The 25000-nt window shown below is 39.3% G+C and overlaps 1 protein-coding gene across 1 annotated transcript in view; it reads left to right on the forward strand.

Annotated features, from left to right (window-relative positions):
* IFT172 (intraflagellar transport 172) overlaps positions 1-25000 on the forward strand; it is a gene marked incomplete in the record, with an annotated part of 949422 nt that overhangs the window by 21543 nt on the left and 902879 nt on the right. Inside the window, 5 exon segments of the mRNA XM_053710932.1 lie at positions 3158-3237; positions 3703-3790; positions 3992-4206; positions 22593-22716; positions 24145-24240. Coding sequence (XP_053566907.1) covers positions 3158-3237; positions 3703-3790; positions 3992-4206; positions 22593-22716; positions 24145-24240 — 603 coding nt within the window.

Raw genomic sequence — 25000 nt, forward strand, 5'->3', positions numbered from 1 at the left:
AACTGTGAAACCGTAATATATCACAACATAAATATAAGGATAAAGAACACAGCCCTCAGTAATTTATCTCCAATTACTTACAAATGCTTTGATGAACTTTTTTAGATACACAAAATTACAACCAATATAAGTAAACAGCCATTGTGGGGACACCATTTATAATCAGTCTTGCATTTAAATTGTTTTAACTAATTGTTAGTTTTTGCTACATATTTGTAATTTTAAAGTTGATGAAATATAGATATAAAATATCGAAAAGAGACAAATATTATTAATAGTGTTGAAATAAAAGAATACATTCTATCTAAAATCTTTGAACAAAGGATACAAAAGAGCAGATAAATCCTTTTATTTGTGTATGAAACAAATGTATATCTGAATTTTAGAAATTTTATGAATTGATCTATATAGTGTTGCAACACTTAGTGATTGTGATTTATTTTATCTTGGTATTATCATGTTTTTATTTTGAAAATAAATTGTAGAAGAATTTTTCACTTATTCTGTCCAAGGTCCAGTTTTTTCTACATATTTAGCTAACGACTTCCATACACACCTTTATCCCTTTTGCAGATTAAGCGCCTAATCTCCATAACTTTTTCACTTTATACACCTTTCTATCTGGGAAGTAGATAGTAAGAGAATAAGGCAAGGGATATTAACTCTTAAGCGCTAGTTTATTTAACCCCCTTTTTTTACTTCCTTGTTGTTATCATCCTGCTTACATCTTCCCGCCTCTAGTTCTCCTTCAAAGAGTGATCTCCAAAATCATCATGGAACAGTCTTTTGTGTTGCTGGTGGCTCCAGCATGGCCACACAGGTTTTGGTATGCGGATCTGGTTCGGATGTCCAGTTGCCCGCCTTGGCCACTTCCGTTACGGCCGGACCTACTATCTCAAGGTCCGTTTTTCCATCAGGATCTCAAATCATTAAATTTGAAGGTATGGAAATTGAACGCTTAGTTCTAAGTCATAGAGGTTTTTCTGACTCAGTGATTAATACTATGTTACTAGCTCGTAAATCTGTCTCTAGAAAGATTTATTATAGAGTTTGGAAGACTTACATTTCATGGTGTTCTTCTCATAAATTCTCCTGGCATTCTTTTAGAATTCCTAGAATTTTGCAGTTCCTTCAGGATGGTTTGGATAAGGGTTTGTCTGCAAGTTCCTTGAAAGGTCAAATCTCCGCTCTTTCTGTTTTATTTCACAGAAAGATTGCTATACTTCCTGATATTCACTGTTTTGTACAAGCTTTAGTTCGTATTAAGCCTGTCATTAAATCAATTTCTCCTCCTTGGAGTCTTAATTTGGTTCTGAAGGCTTTACAGGCTCCTCCATTTGAGCCTATGCATTCTTTGGACATTAAACTACTTTCTTGGAAAGTGTTGTTCCTTTTGGCTATCTCTTCTGCTAGAAGAGTTTCTGAGCTATCTGCTCTTTCCTGTGAGTCTCCTTTTCGGATTTTTCATCAGGATAAGGCAGTTTAAACTGCGGACTTCTTTTCAATTTTTACTTAAGGTTGTGAATTCTAACAACATTAGTAGAGAAATTGTTGTCCCTTCCTTATGTCCTAATCCTAAGAATTCTTTGGAAAGATCCTTACATTCTTTGGATGTGGTAAGAGCTTTGAAATATTATGTGGAAGCTACTAAAGAATTCAGGAAGACTTCGTCTATTTTATTTTCTGGTCCTAGGAAAGGTCAGAAGGCTTCTGCTATTTCCTTGGCTTCTTGGTTGAAACTTTTGATTCATCAAGCTTATTTGGAGTCGGGTCAGGCCCCGCCTCAGAGAATTACAGCTCATTCTACTAGATCGGTCTCCACTTAGTGGGCTTTTAAGAATGAAGCTTCAGTTGATCAGATTAGCAAAGTGGCGACTTGGTCCTCTTTGCATACATTTACTAAATTCTACCGTTTTGATGTATTTGCTTCTTCGGAAGCAGTTTTTGGTAGAAAAGTTCTTCAGGCAGCTGTTTCAGTTTAATTCTTCTGCTTTTGATTTAAGTTTTTTTCTTTCAAAAATGGAAATAAACTTATTTTTTTGGGTTGTGGATTAATTTTTTCAGCGGAATATGGCTGTTTTTATTTTTATTCCCTCCCTCTCTAGTGACTCTTGAGTGGAAGATCCACATCTTGGGTATTGATATCCCATATGTCACTAGCTCATAGACTCTTGCTAATTACATGAAAGAAAACATAATTTATGTAAGAACTTACCTGATAAATTCATTTTCTTTCATATTGGCAAGAGTCCATGAGGCCCACCCTTTTTATGGTGGTTATGATTTTTTGTATAAAGCACAATTATTTCCAAATTTCCTTTGTTGATGCTTTCTACTCCTTTCTTTATCACCCCACTGCTTGGCTCTTCGTTAAACTGAATTTGGGTGTGGTGAGGGGTGTATTTATAGGCATTTTGAGGTTTGGGAAACTTTGCCCCTCCTGGTAGGATTGTATACCCCATATGTCACTAGCTCATGGACTCTTGCCAATATGAAAGAAATGAATCAGGTAAGTTCTTACATAAATTATGTTTTTCAACTTAAGATGGGTAACTGATGGCACTTGTATACGTATGTACAGATGTCATATTGTCTTATGCTGGGGAGGGGGAGGTACAGTAATAACAGATGGCACTTGTATACATACGTACAGATGTCATATTGTCTTATACTGGGGAGGGGAAAGGTACAGTAATAACCTACGGCACTTGTATACTTACGTACAGATGTCATATTGTCTTATGCTGGGGAGGGAGAAGGTACAGTAATAACCTACGGCACTTGTATACGTACGTACAGATGTCATATTGTCTTATGCTGGGGAGGGGGAGGTACAGTAATAACCTACGGCACTTGTATACGTACGTACAGATGTCATATTGTCTTATGCTGGGGAGGGGGAGGTACAGTAATAACCTACAACACTTGTATACGTACGTACAGATGTCATATTTTCTTATGCTGGGGAGGGGGAGGTACAGTAATAACCGATAGCACTTGTATACGTACGTACAGATGTCATATTTTCTTATGCTGGGGAGGGGGAGGTACAGTAATAACCGATAGCACTTGTATACGTACGTACAGATGTCATATTGTCTTATGCTGGGGAGGGGGAGGGTGCCGGTCTGACTGACTGTTTTTGTTACTATTTCAGGTGCGTCTGGCAAACATAAAAACCAACAAGTCATCCACTATTTACAGCACAGAATCCTTTGTAGTGTCTATGACATCAAAGTTAGTTATAGATTGATACTGCTCAAGTGTTTGTGTGTGTGTGTGTGTGTGTGTGTGTGTGTCTGTCTCTCAATGTCGCTCACTTGCTCTGTTTCTCTCTCGCGCACTCACTCTGTCTCGCTCACTCTGTGTCTCTCTTTGTCTCTTTCATACTCTTTGTCTCTTTCATACTCTTTGTCTCTTTCATACTCTTTGTCTCTTTCATACTCTTTGTCTCTTTCATACTCTTTGTCTCTTTCATACTCTTTGTCTCTTTCATACTCTTTGTCTCTTTCATACTCTTTGTCTCTTTCATACTCTTTGTCTCTTTCATACTCTTTGTCTCTTTCATACTCTTTGTCTCTTTCATACTCTTTGTCTCTTTCATACTCTTTGTCTCTTTCATACTCTTTGTCTCTTTCATACTCTTTGTCTCTTTCATACTCTTTGTCTCTTTCATTCTCTTTCATACTCTTTGTCTCTTAGTGTTTCAGGGAAGGGTATCCTCTCTGGTCATGCTGATGGCACCATTGTACGCTATTTCTTTGATGATGAGGGTTCTGGGGAGTCTCAGGTATGTTGAAATCACAAGGTACTGGGTGTACTGACGCACATGATAACTGGACAACAACATAAGTGGGTGGGTGACACCAGAGTACTGCGTTTTACGGCAGACTTTGTCACGGTGGCTGGAAAGAAATATTGCAACTGTATTTCCATAACTTTCTATGATGTCACTTTATGTAACTTTGACTGTATGTTGTTTGTATTGCAGGGTAAGCTGGCGACGCACCCCTGCCCACCCTATGCTCTGGCGTGGGCCACCAACAGTATAGTGGCCGGGGGCTGTGATAAAAAGCTGGTTGCTTATGGGAGAGAGGGAGAGGTTATCCAGACATTTGATTATAGTCGGGACCCCACGGAGAAGGAGTTCACAGCCGCCATTGTCAGTCCCAGCGGGCAATCAGTGGTGATCGGAAGCTACGATAGGTGAGTTGGTGTACGTGTATAATCAACAAACTGCTTGATTTAAAGTCTTTTAGCTGCTCTGTCTGAGACAGTTTAATTCTTACTTTTGTGTCCATTTAAGAAATGATGATAAAGAAAACAAACAATTGATCACTGCGCCAAAAATAATACTGCACAAAAAGCCGCAGTTAATAGGATTCTCCCAGGTGAATCCCAATTACAGACTAGGATCAAAGTATAGAACTTTAGTGTTAAAAACAAATAAAGGTCTATAGAGCTAAATATAGGTGCAGTATCAGGCTATGAGGGGTTAACAAATAATAGACTATGGCGCTGTAGAGCTAAATATAAGTGCAGTATCAGGCTATGAGGGGTTAACAAATAATAGACTATGGCGCTGTAGAGCTAAATATAAGTGCAGTATCAGGCTATGAGGGGTTAACAAATAATAGACTATGGCGCTGTAGAGCTAAATATAAGTGCAGTATCAGGCTATGAGGGGTTAACAAATAATAGACTATGGCGCTGTAGAGCTAAATATAAGTGCAGTATCAGGCTATGAGGGGTTAACAAATAATAGACTATGGCGCTGTAGAGCTAAATATAAGTGCAGTATCAGGCTATGAGGGGTTAACAAATAATAGACTATGGCGCTGTAGAGCTAAATATAAGTGCAGTATCAGGCTATGAGGGGTTAACAAATAATAGACTATGGTGCCATAGAGCTAATTATAAGTGCAGTATCATGCAGATAATGTGTCCATCAGTAATAGTACATTGCCTGTTGCTGTTCCTTCAACATCTAATGTACAAGATATACCTGTGAATTTAAAAGAATTTTTTGCTGATTCTATTCAGAAGGCTTTATTTGCCATCCCGCCTTCTAATAAACGTAAAAGTTTTTTTAAAACTTCTCATAAAGTTTCATACGCTAGGTTTTCGCTCGGTTCTAGGAGGAGGAGCTCAGGTGTGTGGTCACGTGAGACACCTGCTCTGGCTTACCTCTCCTGCAGGCTCACTGGCGGGAACTCTGCGCCTAAACCCTCGGGCCTTTGGCGGCCTGCATAGCCAAACTACCGCTACTGGAACCCATATTGGTGCCACTTCATTGCACCAAGCTGCACGTAGCAGCACCCATAAGGATTCAAACTTTCCTGTAAATCCCTGCATACACAGGAATTATTACTGTTACCCTGTTGTAAAAACTAGGAAAAGGAACAGAAGGGGCGATTTTCTTGATTACTGCACATATTTAGTGCTCTTCGCCCCATACACTTCTACCTTACCGATGGTACGCATGAGAAGCTCCACCGGTCCTAGGTGCAGAATGTCTCCAGCTCTCTGTACATAGAGAAGAGATTTGCCTAATACCTGGAACTCTAGCTGACCGGGACCCCACTCAGTCATTATCTTTTCATATACCCTGAGGCAGCGGAGGTGAACTTACCGGTCCGACCGGATACTAGCCTGCGGAGTAGCTGACTCTCTGGTCCCACTTTCCCTACCCGGCTCTGAAGCAGGGGCTCCTGACACGCTGGAAGTCTACAAGCCGAGTGCCGCTTCCTGAGTATACCGAGCCACAGCATCCCCGATGACAAGAGGGAGAGGAGGCGTAGTGATTTCCTGAACACTGCTTCCCACTGGCCCGGACGTCCCCTCCCACCGGTGCTGCGTGAGGGGCCCGGGTCACCTTTGTTCGCTGTGCTGCTTATCCTGACCTGGGCTGCTGCGGCCCCTTCGGCACTCGTGCTGGGTCTGTTCTACCGGGCAGCATTCTCCAGGTTCTCTCCAGTTTTTTTCTTTGCTTACCCAGTGCTCCCCCTCCCACCGGTGCTGTGTTTAGGGGGAGCCTGGTCTCATAAGGAAGATCCTTTGGGCATCGCTTATCTCTGATCAGGACCTGGTAAAGTATATAACATTTCACTGACTTACGCTTGTGTATTCCCAGCTTCGATTAAAACACAGCATTGGCCACAATATGTGTCTTGCACAATAACTTTATTCTTATATTACAAGTAAACTCCCATCAATATTCCTGCTTGAATCATACTGGCCCGGTACCCTCTAAAATCATTATATACAGAACATTACCCCAGGGCCGGATTTTTCAGCATTCCGTATCTTAATACTCTGGGCTAAAAATAAAGAAGGGAACAGAAAGGGAAAAAAAAAAAAGTATTGAACTGCGGGTTCTCAAGTGCTTAAATTTTCTTTTTTCTTATATATATATATATATATATATATATATATATATATATATATATATATATATATATATATATATATATATATATATATATATATATATATATTTTTTTTTTTTTTTTTTCTCTCTCCTCTGGGACTTTAACATATTCACTAAAAAGTGTCCAAAACGTATCTATGTGGACACATTGTGAATGGCTTTGATACCTTTTGTGTTTGTTTATTTCTTTTTGTAAATAATTAAAAAAAAAATGCATTAGAGTGTTTCTGAAAAGGAAGGAACCTTAGAGATAGGGCTGAAATAGCTTAAACAGGTTCTGATCTATAAGAATTTAGATGCTGTTGTTATAAGGAAACTATAAAATTAATCAAACTATACCCACAACTCAGGTGAATTTATACAATATATAATAAATAAATTGCCGAAGGAGGAGAGGAAGAGAGAGATTTTATATTATGGTGCTAGCGCACAACAAAACTGTGAAAAGTAAATTTTCTTAATAGTGTGTTGAATTTTTTTTTCTTTTTTCTCTTTTAAGTGAGTAATGTGTGTCTGAACTTGAAAATCCATAACCAAGGTGATTTTTTAAGCAGATACTGCCAGAGTATTAGTTAAATTAATCTGCTGTTAAACACTAGCAGTAAACTAACAGGAAAAATTATTGGGTTAAATACCTTCCAGAATTCAAGCACTTAAATTGTTGCTAACTTCACATATCTGAACCTTTTTTTGAAACAACAACCACTCCAACCTCGCTTGATATCTCTCCCTGTCTTCTCTTTCTGCCTCAACAAATCTAATACTACAACTGGAACATTTATATCTACAAATAGAATAAACAAAAAACACTCACTCCATACTACATTACAACAGCTATTAACTGGGTAGTTCATACAAAGATAAAATCCCGGATTTATCATTTCTCTACACAGTACTAATATAGTATACCCAAACAGGTAGATTATCTCTGGGTAACTGGGGGTGGATCTCCAGGCACGTTTATCAAAACTATTTTCTTTTTTTTTCTCTCTTTTTCTCTTTGCTGCTCTACCTATGGCTGGTCAAGTGACTCCCCTGCACGGTCTTTAGACTTATTAATCCTTGAGCATCTCTTTTTTTTTTTTTTTTCTCTTAAATTGCTCTAGGTCTGATTCACTTGGTCTTTCCCTGGATACAAATTCCTTGTCTCAGGGCTTACACCCCTTCACTTTACCTTAGGTTTTTTTTTTTTTTTTCTCCCACACGATAAGACACGAGGTTTTTGGGTGCACGTAGTGAGCTATTCACCTTCTTTTTTTTTTCCCCTTCACGACGTATGGATAAATTCCTTCACAGTCACTCCCGGACTCCTTCACCAGCCATGGCGGCCAAGCAGAGAGAGAGGAGGACAAAAGTCACTACGGAACCACTTACAGATATTTCCTTGTCTACAGCAAATATATCACCGATAAACGAGATAACTAACATACAAGTCTCAGTGTCTAGTATTTCAGAGGCTTTAACCCCTAAATTTGACGCTTTAAGGTCAGAGATCAAGCAAGATATTTCCCTACTTATGCAAGAGATAAAACTATTTGCGAACAGATTAGATGAAGCAGAACAGAGAGTATCTGATTTGGAAGACCTTACTACAGTCCATGGGTCTAACCTAGAAACCAATAATGCAATTATCTCTAAAATGCAGAGTAAAATTGAAGACCTCGAGAATCGCTTGAGGAGGAATAATATTCGTATTATAGGGATACTGGAGGGGGGACCTTTGGAAGATCTAAGCTCATTTATCTCAGAAGTATTAGCACAGCTCCTTAAAATCCCTCCTAGTCATCCACAGATAGTTGTCGAGAGGATACACAGAATGGCGAAAATTCTAGCTGACAAGCAAGGGGCAAGTAGAACTAGACCGATAATAGCGAAACTACTTAATTTTCAAGATAAGGTCACAATACTCCAACATTTTCGGAAAAATCAGCCTATTACTTTTAAAGAAAATAAAGTTCTCATATTCCAAGACTACTCAGCTGAAACAGCTGCCAAAAGAAGAAATCTGGCCCCAATCTGTACGAAATTCATTCAACAGGGCTATCAGGCCCTAATTATATATCCCTCTAAACTAAAAATATATGTCAGAGGAGAAGTTTATTTTTTTGATAATCCACAAGAGGCAGAAAAACTTCTGCGACAATTGAACTCATGTGTATTATAATTAATATTGTTTAAATTGTGACATAATTAGAAGTGTATGAAAGAATGGGTAGAATTTCCCCTGGTTTTTTTTTGTTTTGTTTTTTTTTTCTTCTCTCTCCCTCCTCCCCCTGTCGACAGGTGAATGGCTAACTTAGTGGCTAATTTTAAAATAGTCTCATGGAATGTGGGGGGCATTTCAACTCCCATTAAAAGGAAATCAATCCTGACTTATCTTAGGCGACTTGAATCAGACATAGCTTTTTTACAGGAAACACACCTAAGTCTGGAGGAAACTCTAAAGCTCAAAATGGGATGGGTGAAAGAAGTTTATGGCGCACCCGGTAAGGGTAGGAGTAGAGGGGTGGCCATACTGATGGGGAAAAGGATAAATGCAGAATTTATACATGCCTTATCAGATCCAGAGGGGAGATTTATGTTCTTAAAGATTAAAATTGATAATTCAATTTTTTCACTCTGCAACATCTATGCACCCAACGTCATAGATCCAGAATTCTGGACCCAGTTGCAAGCCAAAATCCTTTCTTATACGGAAGGATATTTAATTCTTGGAGGAGACTTCAATATGGCCCCCCATTGTCCCCTAGACAGATTAAGGGAAAACGTGAACAAAAAAAGAATAAAAAAGACAATTTAGAAACTAAATTATTGGCTAAAATCAAACAGAACCTAAATATTAGAGATATATGGAGGATCCAGAATCCTGATGCTAGGGAATTCACATGTTTATCTAAAGCACACAAAACAATGTCAAGAATCGATTTTTTCTTGATTGATGAAAGGCTGTGCATAACTAAGGTAAGAGCAAAAATACTACCTATTTTTCTTTCAGATCATGGACCAATCTCTCTAGACTTCCATTTGGAATTCTGTAAATCAAAATTCTCACGGTTCTATTTTCCCTCATTCTTAGCATCAGACTCCAAATTTAAGACTCAGCTGAAGATTAAACTCAATGATTATATACACTGTAATCAGGAATATCGAGACCGCCCTGTGATTTTCTGGGAAAAGCTGTCCTGAGAGGTGAAATTATTGCTTATAATGCAATGAGGAATAAGAAATTGAAGCTAAGAGAACAAGAGCTAAATAACTCAGTGATAAATTCATATAACCGTCTCCTTATGACCAAAAACCCGGTTAACTGGGCAAAATATATTCGAGCTAAAAATGACAAGGATACTTTTGCAATCTATAGAGAATCCCAAAAGGATTTAAAACTACAATCTAAACTCTATAGATATGGGAATAAATATGGGAAATTACTTGCCAAATTCGTAAAGAGTGACATAAAGTAGTCATTTATTGAGAAACTTTATTCAGGTGGGAAGTTCCTCACGGAGAATGAAGACATATATAAGGAAATGGCTAAATACTATCAAGAGTTATATACCTCTAGAGATTCAGACTCATCACAAGCAGAGGCTTTCTGGGATACAATTTGTTGCCCTAAAGTGTCTGAGGAAGCTATAGAGAGTATTAACGCCCCGATTACAGCAGAGGAAATAGAGAAAGTGATCTCTGAATCTGCAATGAATAAGGCATCAGGGCCGGACGGTTTACCAAATTAATTTTACAAGATCTTATCATCAGAAACCGCACCCTACCTCTGCAACCTATTTAATGTTATGTATATTAAGGGTGAACCGGTGCCGAAATCTTTCTCAGCTTCATTTACAACCCTCATCCTTAAAGGGGGGAAAGACCCAGCACTTAGAGAGTCATATAGGCCAATAGCCTTATTAAATGCCGATTATAAGATTTTCATGTCTATCTTGGCAAAAAGATTACAGGGGATATTGCCTAACATTATAAATAAAGATCAAGCAGGCTTTTTAAATTCCCGAAATTCCTCAGCAAAAATTAGAGAGGTATTGGTGGTAACAGAGTACTTTCATAACGCAGAGCGGATGGAGGAGGGGAGAGAGGGGCAAACTCCTGATTTAGCTGTCGTGACGATCGATGCCGAGAAAGCATTTGACTCTATCCAGCATGATCATCTTTTTTTCTCATTGGGTCAGTTTGGATTCAAAGGATGCTTCCTTAATTTTATCAAAAACTTGTATAGTCATCCTCACACCAAAATAATAGTCAATAACAGTGTCTTCACAAATTACCCTTAATAGGGGAACTCGGCAGGGGTGTCCTCTCTCTCCCCTCCTCTTTAATCTTTCTATTGAACCACTAGCAATTGGGATTAGATCACAATTAGAAGGAATTATTATAGGTAAACATGAGATGAAACTGGCATTATATGCAGACGACATTCTTATTTATTTATCAAATACTAAAAACAACATACCTAAGCTCTTGCAAATTATTAACCAATTCGGGTCTTTCTCTGGTTACAAAATAAATGCTGCTAAGTCGGAGTTACTTTGGCTCCGGAAAAATAAAAACCCATTCAGAACAGTCAAGGAGTCATTTAAATACTTAGGGATCTTAATACCTAGCAATCCAAATGATCTGTACAATCTTAATATTCCCCCAATCTTGACAAAAATTAAAGACAAACTTAGATGCTGGGAAAGCTTACCACTTTCTATCTCAGGACGGATAGCTTTATTTAAAATGGTCCTTCTCCCTAAATTACTGTATGTGCTACAGAATACTGCACTATTACTATTACAAAGGGATATTCGAGCATTGAATAGCATGCTTAGAGGTTTTATATGGCAGAAGAGGAAACCCAGGATAGCCTTGAATAAATTAACACAGGATAAAGTATTCGGAGGTTTTGCGTTACCTGACATACGACTTTATAATTTGGCTTTTCTAGCACGAATTGTAGCAGATTGGCTAATTAGTAAAAATTATGTCTTAAATAATGTGTTGGAGGAGAATGTTTGTGATCCATATCTCCCTTGCGCATTGCTGCATTGCAATCAAAAAGGACTCCCAACTAGAATTAAGAGAATTAAAATGATTTACAACCCATTGAAAGCATGGTGGAGGATAGGGAAGCTGCTCTCTATTAACTGCATGGTCTCTAAATATCTTCCCCTCTTGGGGAACCCTTTATTTCAAGCCGGGTTGGACTCGTCAATATTTAAGAATTGGCAATTAGTAGGGCTGAATAGGATCACACAATTTATTGATGAGGAAAAAAAATGTATCAAAACATTTGAAGAAATTAGGAATAGCTTTAATCTTTCTAATAGTGAGTTCTTTGCTTACCTGCAAGTGAGGCATTCTGTTTTAGAGCTAATGAGGGAGGCAAAGTGGCATTGGGAATTAGGTGGTCTAGAGGATTGGTTCATGCTAGTTAAGAAAGGTCGTATGTCCATCTCTTACTGTTATCATCTTTTAGGAGCTGGAAAAGGAAGACAAACTCTTGAGAAAATTGCTCAAGATTGGTGTTCAATTCTAGAGCAGGATAATATTGATCATAAACTTATACAAAAGTCTATACGTAAAGTGGCACAGGCTACCCTCTCAGCAACATGGAGAGAAGCGCATCTTAAATTGGTACACAAATTTCACTATACACCGGCAAAAGGCTACAAGCTTCAGAATATGAATTTCCATAAATGCCCCAAATGCTCCTTGGTGGCAGCAGACCTTCTGCATATGCTTTTCAATTGCCCTCTGATTAGGCAATTTTGGCGTAAACTAGAATATTGGATAAACTCCTCCCTCAAGATCTCCCCTCTGGAACTATCGGCAAGTTTGATTATGTTTTGTTTTACAGATCAGCAAGATCAACAGCCAAATGAAAAAATAATAAGTGTATCTATCCTGGCAGCTAGATATTTAATTTTTAAAAAATGGAAGACTAGAGAAACACCTAGTGTGGCGGAGATAAAAAATTATCTCAAAAAGCAATGCATCTTAGAACAACGAGACACCAATATAAATGATGAATCTGATATCAAAAAATGTTTTGGCAAATGGGCAGCATTTATTAAGTCTCTCCCGAAGACAGAGATTACATCATTTTCCCCTTCCAAAATACAGAATTGGTACTCTTAGGGATATGGTAATCAGACCTGTAGACCCGGTTGAGTGAGGGGGGAGGAGGGGGAAGAAATTAGGGTTTATTTTTTTTTTCCCCCTAGCTTGGGTTAGGAACTAAAAAAGTCTCAGCAACATAACTTAGATATTAGAGGGTTTAAGGTGATTAGACGCGAGTCAGTTCACGTTAATATTATATCTAATTGATTTTTTGTATTTGTTGACGTTCTAATATCTGCTTTAAGAACAATAATTTTATAACAATGTAGAGATATTTTTGTTACTAACAATTTTTTAATTGGAAGGTGTGCCTTGTATGGCATAAACAATATGTTGGAATTGTTCTATGTTGAATATGTATATATATATATATGCTGAAACAATAAAAAGAAATAAAAAAAAAAAAAACTTCTCATAAAGTTGATGAAATTTCAAATGACAGACAACATACTGAATTATCCTTCTCTGATGAGGATCTATCTGATTCAGAAGATCCTTCCTCAGATATTGACACTGACAAATCTACTTATTTATTTAAAATGGAGTATATTCGTTCTTTGTTAAAAGTGTTGATTACATTGGATATTGAGGAAACTAGTCCTCTTGATATTAAAACTAGTAAACATTTAAATTCTGTTTATAAACCTCCTGTGGTTACTCCAGAGGTTTTTCCAGTTCCTGATGCTATTTCTGATATTTTTTTTATAAGGAATGGAATAGGCATGGTACTTCTTTTATTTCTTCTTCAAGGTTTAAAAAATTGTATCCTTTGCCAGCAGTTACATTGGAGTTTTGGGAAAAGATCCCCAAAGTTGATGGGGCTATCTCTACTCTTGCTAAACTTACTACTATTCCTATGGAAGATTGTACTTCTTTTAAAGATCCTTTAGATATCAAACTTGAATCTTATCTAAGGAAAGCCTATTTGTATCTGGGTCATCTTCTCAGGCCTGCAATTTCTTTGGCTTTTGTTGCAGCTGCATCAACTTTTTGGTTGGAAACTTTAATGCAACAAGAATTGGATTCTGTTTTGTCTAGCATTGTTCGCTTGTTTCAACATGCTAATCATTGTATTTCTGATGCCATTTTTGAATCTATGTCTTTAGCTATTTTAGCTAGAAAAGCTTTGTGACTTAAATCTTGGAATGCTGACATGACTTCTATGTCCAGATTGCTATCTCTTTCAAAGGTAATAAGTTATTTGGTTCTCAGTTGGATTCGATTATTTCAACTGTCACTGGAGGGAAGGGAGTTTTTTGCCTCAGGATAAAAGACCCAAGGGTAAATCTAAAGCTTCTAACCGTTTTCGTTCCTTTTGACAAAATAAGGAACAATGATTCGGGATAATCAGTATTCCTTCTTTCAGACTGTCAGTTTAAATTTTTTGGGAAAATTTATATTTTTCTTACCTTTAAAAATTTTCAATTGACTTTTTTTCTAAATTGCGGATTGTTAGGCTCGCGGGTGCAGAAAATGCTTCAATTTATTGCGTCATTTTTGGCGCAAAAAAAATCGTCATTTCCGGCGTCCTAGTTGACGCCGGAAGTTTTCACGTAGTTGCGTAATTTTTTACGTATGTGTGTTGCTGACTTTTTGGCGCCAAAAAATGTGGGCGTCATACTTGGCGCCAGTTTTTTTCACATTATTTCAGTCTCACTTTTTAGTTGCTTCTGGTTTCTAGAGGCTTGTTTTGTTTTGCTTTTTTTCCCATTCCTGAAACTGTCATTTAAGGAATTTGATAATTTTGCTTTATATGTTGTTTTTTCTATTACTTATTGCAAGATGTCACTACCTGACCCTGGATCAGAATCTACTTCTGGAAAGACGCTGCTTGATGTCGGTTCTACCAAAGCTAAGTGCATTTGTTGTAAACTTTTGGTAACTGTTCCTCCGGCTGTAGTTTGTGTTAGTTGTCATGATAAACGCAGATAATATTTCCATTGGTAATAATCCATTACCTGTTGTTGTTCCTTGAACATCTAATGTTCAGGATGTTCCTGTTAATGTAAGAGAATTTGTTTCTAATTCTATTCGGAAGGCTCTGTCTGTTATTCCTCCTTCTAGTAAACGTAAGAGGTCTTTTAAAACTTCTCATATTTCAGATGAATTTTTAAATAACCGCCATTATTCTGACTTATCTGTTTCTGATGAGGATCTATCTGGTTCAGAAGATTCTGCCTCAGATATTGACACTGATAAATCTTCATATTTGTTGAAGATGGAGTTTATTCGTTCTTTACTTAAAGAAGTGTTGATTGCATTAGATATGGAGGAGTCTAGTCCTCTTGATATTAAAACTAATAAGCGTTTAAATTAATTTTTTTTTTTTTTTTGAACATTCATATTTTATTGAGGTTTAAATGCAAACATATACTCAAAAAATATACGATGAGCACACAAAGAAAAAAATACAACATATGTATGCAGTACAGTTAGAAGGCTATGCGTACATTATATTAAAATAACAATAATCTTTGGATAAGTAGTATTGCTCGATACAGGTTAGGAGAGAAAATGCGGTGCGCATCATTAATGGTGGATATTATTCTACTTATAAACCCTCTAAAATGAATTAAGCAGGCCACATTTGGACCTCAGATGTTGGAGTGATAATACTTATTTATAGAAGGTATCTGGGGATAAATAGGCCACTCATGGACCACATCTTATAAACCTCATTTTTTATTTTTATAGTACTGTAATGCAATAGGCCACTATTGGACCTGTTTAGGGTGATAATTAACATACCAAGTGATAACCACAACGAAGGTAATATTCTTAAATGGAAATAGCATGTTGAAGCAAACAATCAGAGACTCTTCTGAAAAGTTATGATAATCAGACCTGCTGAAGAATATGTAGTGATTAGAGCCATCTCTGTGGTAATATGTAAAGAAGAGTGTTAGGGAGGTATTGATTGTGTGGCATGGGCAAGATAAGCCACATAGTTAATCCCCCTGAATTAGGAGGCATATTATATACAGTGGGGGGGGGGGGTGGTGGGTTGAAAACTATTAGTAAATATAGATAACGCAGGAGACTGTTGAATTGTAAGGTATCAACTGTAGATAAATGGGGCAGCCCTCATGGGTTTATGCTGTATGTTGGCAACTAAAGATTTGAAGGTTACTATGGGAGCGTCTTTCTAGTAGTATTAGGCATATAATATAAGGAAAAATAAGCATACCCATTCTTTTTGGCAATCTAAGGGGGCAAAGGGCCTCACAGCAGATTTAAGTTTGTGAGATTAAATATGTACGGAATGTAGCATAGATAGCATATCTAGAGCCTTGCCGCAAAGTACATTATAAACATTGCTTGCACAATTTGGTAAGCGCTGCGGTACAAGGCTATAACTGTAATATTTCCCCTGAGCTGTGCATTTGTGGAGTATAGGCGTCACGCCGCCCTGGCCGCAGGCAGTCACACGCCATGTCTAATAGTTATACTGAAGCCCAAGGGACATATGTAGGGGTCAGTACTCAACTCCGAAGCTCAGAGATAAATAGGGAGATGATAGTTTAGCTGTACTTTAGCAAGTGTGATGAACCAGGTTTTAAGGCAATGACTAGACATACAGTCCTAATAGGCCAAATTGTTGTAGCTCATTCACTATTAATAACAAGTAACATGTAAGAAAATAGATATACCCCGCGCATCCCTAAAGATGATGCAAATAAATTAAGTAGGAGCTTGTCTGCATATTAAACTTTAAATAACAGTTTGTTAGCATAGTATAGTGTAATAAAATGTAGATGAATATTCAGATTCAAAAGACATGCCCGGTAGAGCAATATATAGTTAAACACATATAGTGGGTGTTTGAAAAAACATTTTGCCAACATAACATAATGTAGATTAGTATGAATGGGTACCTAAGGTAATTAGTAAATGAAAAGGAGAATGAACACAGCGTTTATCTTAACTATAACGAAGCATGCTAAACAGTTAATTAGTCAAGGTATAAACTTGGGTAACTGTATTTCCCAGTCTGACTAAGGGGAAAGCACAGAACATACTCCACTCAAACAAAATGCACAAATAGAAATATAGGAGGTAGCATATGTAGTCTAAGAGCTAGACACGATATCAGACATACATAGTGAGTGATTAATAATATATCAGTGCAAGAACTATCAAGTCAAATACGTTTTTAACAGTGTCTCTCTGCGGTCTAAAATCAAATCTAACATTCGGTGTGGATAGGTTTAGGCCACTAGGAGGTAATAGGAGCAGTGACTCTATCCTACCCCAGCTTTCAAGCTGCTGCGAGTATCGATTATCCGGAGCTTAAATTCCCATGGACAAGTCAGAGTCCTAGGCAAGTGAACAGCCTTTGGATGCAGCGTGGCATTAGATGCAGACACTCCCGGGTTATGAGAGAGCTCATCAGCGTGAGCCCTCCCGGGTGTGTCCCACCCATATGCCTGGGTTGATGTAAGTGCCGGTCGGGCCTTATCAATATCGCCACTCCAGGGTCGCAATAAAGTGAGATGACCTTTTTCGGCTTCAGCAGTAACCGCCGCTGCATGAGCCGATGTGATGGCTTCCACAGTCAATAAAGCCCGTGCTCCAGCTCCAAGTGCTACACATGCCCCATTCGTTTTAGGGGCCGAGACTCTGTGGGTCCGACCAGCAATCACCTCCAACACACAGTCTAAGCTAGGGCAGTCTAACATAGGCTTCGCCGCAGCAGGTTGTAGTGGGTTTAGAGCCCGTATTGCTTTTGCACAATCATCCTCAGCGACTGGCTGATCCATCCCCATTTCTAAGATGCTATCACGAGTTGCTGCTGCTAGAGGGGTAGAGGCTAGCCGCCCGCTGTCGGCTTCCACCTGTGGGGCTGTTAACGCGTCTGCACATTGTTCAGTGTCCGTGGCCAAGTCTGTGGCGTCGAAGCAGGAACTTTTATTTGCAGTGATTTGCTCACAGTTTTCATTGAAGGGTGCGCTATTCCCAAAAGCCTCATGAAGAGCTTGTGTGAGACTGTGGAAGTGGCTGTTAAGGAGCTGCGCCATCTCTGACTCCCACATGGTCGCGGCCTTCCGCATGGTAGTATTGCTGGTTTGCTCTCCGGCTCAGTCCAATCTCAGTCAGCCCCCACAACTCCCTCAAAGTTATCCAGACATGGTTAAATGCTATTGTAGGTGTTCAAAACACGAATTTTGATAGAGATACCCATAGTTATGTCAAAGTTTAGTCAGGAGCTTAACACAGGCACGTGTCCTTGGATAGCTGGCTCCGCCCCCTTAAATTCAGTTTTTAAACCTCAAGTAGTTATTCCAGAAGTTTTTCCAGTTCCTGATGCTATTTCAGAAGTAATTTCTAGGGAATGGAATAGTCTGGGTACTTCATTTACTTCTTCTCCAAGGTTTAAGAAATTGTACCTTTTGCCATCTGATAGATTAGAGTTTTGGAAAAATCCCCAAAGTTGATGGGGCTATCTCTACTCTTGCTAAACGTACTACTATTCCTACGGCAGATAGTACTTCTTTTAAGGATCCTTTAGATAGGAAGCTTGAATCCTTTCTAAGGAAGGCTTATTTATGTTCAGGTAATCTTCTCAGACCTGCAGGGTATTTCCTTATTTGGACAATATCTTGGTACTTGCTCAGTCTTTACATTCTGCAGAATCTCATACGAATCAACTTGTGTTGTTTCTTCAAAGACATGGTTGGAGGATCAATTTACCAAAGAGTTCCTTGATTCCTCAGACAAGGGTAACCTTTTTGGGTTTCCAAATAGATTCAGTGTTCATGACCTTGTCTCTAACAGAAAAGAGACGTCTGAAATTGGTTTCAGCTTGTCGAAATCTTCAGTCTCAATCATTCCCTTTGGTAGCTTTGTGCATGGAAATTCTAGGTCTCATGACTGCTGCATTGGACACGATCCCTTTTGTTCGTTTTCACATGAGACCTCTCCAGCTTTGTAGGCTGAACCAATGGTGCAGGGATTATACAAAGATATCACAATTAATATCCTTAAATCCCAATGTTTGATCTTCTCTGACTTGGTGGTTGGATCACCATCGTTTAATTCAAGGGGCCTCTTTTGTTCGTCCAACCTGGACTGTGATCTCAACAGATGTGAGTCTTTCAGGTTGGGGAGCTGTATGGGGATCTCTGACAGTGCAGGGGGTTTGGGAATCTCAGGAGGCGAGATTACCAATCAACATTTTGGAACTCTGTGCGATTTTCAGAGCTCTTCAGTTCTGGCCTCTTCTGAAGAGAGAATCGTTTATTTGTTTTCAGACAGACAATGTCACAACCGTGGCGTATGTCAATCATCAAGGTGAGACTCACAGTCCTCAGGCTATGAAAGAAGTATCTTGGATACTTGTATGGGCGGAATCCAGCTCCTGTCTAATCTCTGTAGTTAACATCCCAGGTATAGACAATTGGGAAGCGGATTATCTCAGTCGCCAGACGTTACATCCGGGCGAATGGTCTCTTCACCCAGAGGTATTTCTTCAGATTGTTCATATCTGGGGACTTCCAGAAATAGATCTGATGGCTTCTCATATAAACAAGAAACTTCCCAGGTATCTGTCCAGATCCAGGGATCCTCAGGCGGAAGCGGTGGACGCGTTGTCACTTCCTTGGAATTATCAACCTGCTTATATCTTTCCGCCTCTAGTTCTTCTTCCAAAAGTGATTTCCAAAATCCTAATGGAGCGTTTGTTTGTACTGCTGGTGGCTCCAGCATGGCCACACAGGTTTTGGTATGCGGATCTCGTTCGGATGGCCAGTTGCCAACCTTGGACACTTCCGTTAAGGCCAGACCATCTATCTCAAGGCCCATTTTTCCATCAGGATCTCAAATCATTAAATTTGAAGGTATGGAGATTGAACGCTTAATACTTAGTCATAGAGGTTTCTCTGATTCAGTGATTAATACTATGTTACAGGCTCGTAAATCTGCGTCTAGAAAGATTTATTACCAAGTTTGGAAGACTTACATTTCTTGGTGTTCTTCTCATAAATTCTCTTGGCATTCTTTTAGAATTCCTAGAATTTTACAGTTTCTTCAGGATGGTTTGGAAAAAGGTTTGTCTGCAAGTTCCTTCAAAGGACAAATCTCTACTCTTTCTGTACTTTTTCACAGAAATATTGCTAATCATCCTGATATTCATTGTTTTGTACAGGCTTTGGTTTGTATTAAGCCTGTCATTAAGTCAATTTCTCCTCCTTGGAGTCTTAATTTGGTTCTGAGGGCTTTACAGGCTCCTCCGTTTGAACCTATGCATTCTCTGGATATTAAATTACTTTCTTGGAAAGTTTTATTCCTTTTGGCCATCTCTTCTGCTAGAAGTGTTTCTGAGTTATCTGCTCTTTCTTGTGAATCTCCTTTTCTGATTTTTCATCAGGATAAGGCGGTGTTGCAGACTTCATTTAATTTTTTACCTAAAGTTGTGAATTCTAATAACATTAGTAGAGAAATTGTTGTCCCTTCTTTGTGTCCTAATCCTAAGAATTCTCTGGAGAGATCTTTACATTCTTTGGATGTAGTAAGAGCTTTGAAATATTATGTTGAAGCTACTAAAGATTTCAGGAAGACTTCTAGTCTATTTGTTATCTTTTCTGGTTCTACTGGTTCTAGGAAAGGTCAGAAGGCTTCTGCCATTTCTTTGGCATCTTGGTTAAAGTCTTTGATTCATCATGCTTATGTGGAGTCGGGTAAATCCTCGCCTCAAAGGATTACGGCTCATTCTACTAGGTCAGTTTCTACTTCCTGGGCTTTTAAGAATGAAGCTTCTGTTGATCAGATTTGCAAAGCAATGACTTGGTCTTCTTTGCATACTTTTACTAAATTCTACCATTTTGATGTTTTCTCTTCTTCTGAAGCAGTTTTTGCTATAAAAGTACTTCAGGCAGCTGTTTCAGTTTGATTCTTCTGCTTATAATTTCAGTTTTTTCATTATAAGATTAAAACTTTTTGAGTTGGGTTGTGGATTATTTTTTCAGCGGAATTGGCTGTCTTTATTTTATCCCTCCCTCTCCAGTGACTCTTGCGTGGAAGTTCCACATCTTGGGTATCTGCTATCCCATACGTCACTAGCTCATGGACTCTTGCCAATTACATGAAAGAAAACATAATTTATGTAAGAACTTACCTGATAAATTCATTTCTTTTATATTGGCAAGAGTCCATGAGGCCCACCCTTTTTGTGGTGGTTATGATTTTTTTTGTATAAAGCACAATAATTTCAATTCCTTGTTTGATGCTTTCGCTCCTTTCTTATCACCCCACTTCTTAGCTATTCGTTAAACTGAATTGTGGGTGTGGTGAGGGGTTTATTTATAGGCATTTTGAGGTTTGGAAAACTTTGCCCCTCCTGGTAGTAATGTATATCCCATACGTCACTATCTCATGGACTCTTGCCAATATGAAAGAAATGAATTTATCAGGTAAGTTCTTACATAAATTATGTTGTTTCTCCAAGAGGGTTTGGAGAAGGGTTTGTCTGCTAGTTCTTTAAAAGGACAGATTTCTGCCCTTTCAGTTTTGTTTAACAAGACGTTGGCTACTTTGCCGGTCGTTCAGTTCTTTGTTCAGGCCCTGGTTAGAATCAGGCCTGTGTTTAAGCCTGTTGCTCCTCCCTGGAGCCTTAATCTAGTTCTTTGTATTCTGCAGCAGACTCTGTTTGAGCCTATGCATTGTTTTGATATTAAACTTTTATCTTGGAAAGTTTTGTTGTTGTTGGCTATTTCTTCTGCTCGTAGAGTTTCAGAATTCCTCCTAATCTTATTTTCCATGTGGATAGGCTGTTTTTCATACTAAGTTAGGTTTCCTTCTTAAGGTGGTTTCTGATCGCAATATTAATCAGGAGATTGTAGTTCCTTCCTTCTGTCCTAATCCTTCTTTTCAGAAGGAGCGTTTGCTTCACAACTTGGATGTGGTTCGTGCTTTAAAGTTCTATCTCCAAGCTAACAAGGATTTTAGACAATCTTCTTCATTGTTTGTAATGTATTCCGGTAGGTGCAAGTGCGTAAAGGCCACTGCAACTACTCTTTCCTTTTGTATGAGGAGTGTCATTCGTTTGGCTCATGAGGAAGCTGGACATCAGACTCCTGAGATGATTACGGCTAACTCTCCCCATGCTGTTTCTTCTTCCTGGACTTTTAAGAACAAAGCTTCCATTGAACAAATCTGTAAGGCGGCTACTTTGTCCTCTTTGCACACTTTTTCCAAATTTTACAAGTTTAATATTTATTTATTTTTGCCTCAGCTAAGGCTTCTTTTGGTAGAAAGGTGCTTCAAGTGGTGGTGCTTTCCGTTTAGGTCCAGCTGTCTATAGTTTTCCCTCCCTGTCTGTGTCCTTTCTGGCTTGGATATTGGTTTCCCAACAGTAACAGAATTGTGGACTCTCCATGCCATTGGAAAGAAAACAAAATGTATGCTTACCTGATAAATTATTTTCTTTCCTGGCATGGAGAGTCCACGACCTGCCCTTTTTTATATTTTTTTTGGCTGCATTTATCTTTATAATCTTCAGGCACCTCTATACTCTTTCCTCTTTCTCTTTCCTTATTCCCTTTACTGAATGACTGGGGAGTATGGGAAGTGGGAGGATACTTAAGCTTTGCTGGGGTGTCTTTACCTCCTCCTGGTGGCCAGGAGTTACATTTCCCAACAGTAATTGAATGGAATTGTGGACTCTCCATGCCAGGAAAGAAAATAATTTATCAGGTAAGCATACATTTTGTTTCAGCGCATTTCGCCACAAGCAAAATTTCCGATAGCTTAGACATAGAAACATTTTACATAAATTGCATGACCAAATGTTTAGTTCTTTTCGTGTAAATATAAATTACACTTATATGTGCGTGTCAGTTGTGTACTAATGCGCAGTGGCTTTTAGTGATTGTTGGCGGAGAGGGGTATGTCTGCAAGCCTGAGACAAAACCTTGGTGTACTGAGCAGGTTAACGTGTAACAAATCCCTAATACCCACTGGAAGGCAAATTTTAGATGAAGTGACGCTTATTCTCACAATAACCCATGGGGTTCCCCAATGACAATTAATAGACCTTCTTTCTGCTTAGGCTGCGAGTGCTAAACTGGAGCTCACGGCGCGGGGCATGGGAGGAGGCCAAAGCCAAGGAGATTCCTAATCTGTACACCATAACGGCACTGGCGTGGAAGAGAGATGGCTCCCGACTGTGTGCGGTAAGTGACACTTGTACCCAACATAAATGGCTGCTGACACCTTGCAGTAAGTATAGCCATACACATATATACCCCACAGACACACACTAATATGTACAGAATAGAGAGCGTGAACGCGCGCCTAGGGTGCTTCCACAATATGAATATAACATGCCAAGAACAGGATACACTCAACGTTACAGTAAAGGGTAACTATCAAAATCCTAGTGAGTGTATCCTGTTCTTGGCATGATATATATATATACGCTATTGTACTGGATACATGCTTCCACACAGAAACACTTATATGTGCAAAATACATACCATATATAATTTATTAGAATACAACCAGAAAATACAGGATATTTGTATGCACTAAAAAAAAACATAAAAAAATTCTTCTATAGGCTAAAGTGTCAAGTAATTTAGTGTGACGTCCCTTACACTTGAGCAATATAAGGAACTGTGCTCTCGTAAACCCAAATGGAATGGAACTCTGTCATTGCTAACACCTGTATTTGTCCTACTATTTCATGTCAAAATGACTGCTGTGAGACATGCTTGAGCATTAAATATACATGTTATGTGTTTAATTCATTGGAAGCTTGCTTATAAGATTACCTTTCAATCACATCATTCCATTCAAAATGCCAAAGATTACAGAATGTGACAGACATAAAATCCTACTTTTGCATCAGCACGGTCACTCTCAAATCAGCAAACAAACTGATGTGGCATTCAAGCTGTTATAAAGAGATTTGATGAATCAGAGGTCATGGACAAAAAAAGGTCTGGAAGGCTAAGAGAACGTTCAAAATCTGATGAGAAGTTTCTCAGATGTTTAAATCAGTGGTGCACAAGCACATTTGGGGGGTTCATGTAAATGAATAGCTATTAAACACACATATAATGATCTGTTAGAGGTTTAGATTAGTGGCGCACAAGCACGTGAGGGCTGCATGTAAATGAATAGATATTAAAGGGATCCTAAATACATTTCATGCCCTTCCCTCTAGTCCTGGGTGCCGCCATATTGAAATATCCCTTATTGTGTGCAGTAACTCTCAGATATCTGCAGTGTAACCTAAGTTTCATAATGGCGGCAGCCATGATTAGAGGGAGGGGCATGCAATGTGTTTAGGGTCCCTTTAATGTGTCATGTGGCACAGAGTAGGCCTCTGTCTGTCATTTCACCAGCTCTGGACACCACAGAAGCGCTTAACACATTCTAGTTTGGCTTTTTCCTGTGGCCACAAAACACGGCCCACATTTTTAGTTCTGCTCCTTTCCTAGTGCAGAGGGCCACATGGGGCCCTGTGTTGCCAGTTGGCCATCCCTGCGTTAGATCATCGGGCTCTTGTTTGAAAGGTGTGATTACTACGCACAGCTTCCGTGTTGCATATAGGGATCTCATTGGCTGTTCTATCACATGACTTGTTCTCTCTACAGGGTACGCTCTGTGGGGGAGTGGAGCTATTTGATTGCTGCCTGCGTAGAACCATCTATAAAAATAAATTTGAGATGACGTATGTGGGCCCTTGTCAGGTAACAGTCTCTTCTATGGGTTGTGTTCAGCTGTGTCGTACGGTAGGGAGTGACAGATGTATGGTGAGAGGGTGCAACCCTGTGATTACATCAGGGGGTGATGGGTGTTGTCGTGTGATATGGGGGCGGGTGATGGGGTGTGTAGCCGCTTGATACGGGGGGATGATGGGTGGGGTGTAGCCATGTAATACAGGGGAAAGTGTAGCCTTGTGATACAGGGAGGTTGATGGGGCGTGTAGCCATGTGATACAGGGGCGGGTGATGGGGCATGTAGCTGTGTGATACAGGGATGGGTGATGGGGCTTGTAGCTGTGTGATACAGGGGTGGGTGATGGGCGTGTAGATATGATACGGGGGATGATGGGGCCTGTAGCAGCGTGATACAGTGGCGGATGATGGGGTGTGTAGCTGTGTGATACAGGGGCGGATGATGGGGCGTGTAGCTGTGTTATACAAGGGTGGGTGATGGGGCGTGTAGCTGTGTGATACAGGCGTGGGTGAGGGGGCGTGTAGCTGTGTGATACAGGCGTGGGTGATGGGCCTGTAGCAGTGTGATACAGTGGCGGATGATGGGGATGTAGCTGTGTGATACAGGGGCGGATGATGGGGCGTGTAGCTGAGTTATACAAGGGTGGGTGATGGGGTGTGTAGCTGTGTGATACAGGCGTGGGTGAGGGGGCGTGTAGCTGTGTGATACAGGCGTGGGTGATGGGGGTGTAGCAGTGTGATACAGGGGCGGGTGATGGGGCGTGTAGCAGTG

The sequence above is a fragment of the Bombina bombina genome, chromosome 4 (genome assembly GCF_027579735.1).
Source record: "Bombina bombina isolate aBomBom1 chromosome 4, aBomBom1.pri, whole genome shotgun sequence".
Lineage (NCBI taxonomy): Eukaryota > Metazoa > Chordata > Amphibia > Anura > Bombinatoridae > Bombina > Bombina bombina.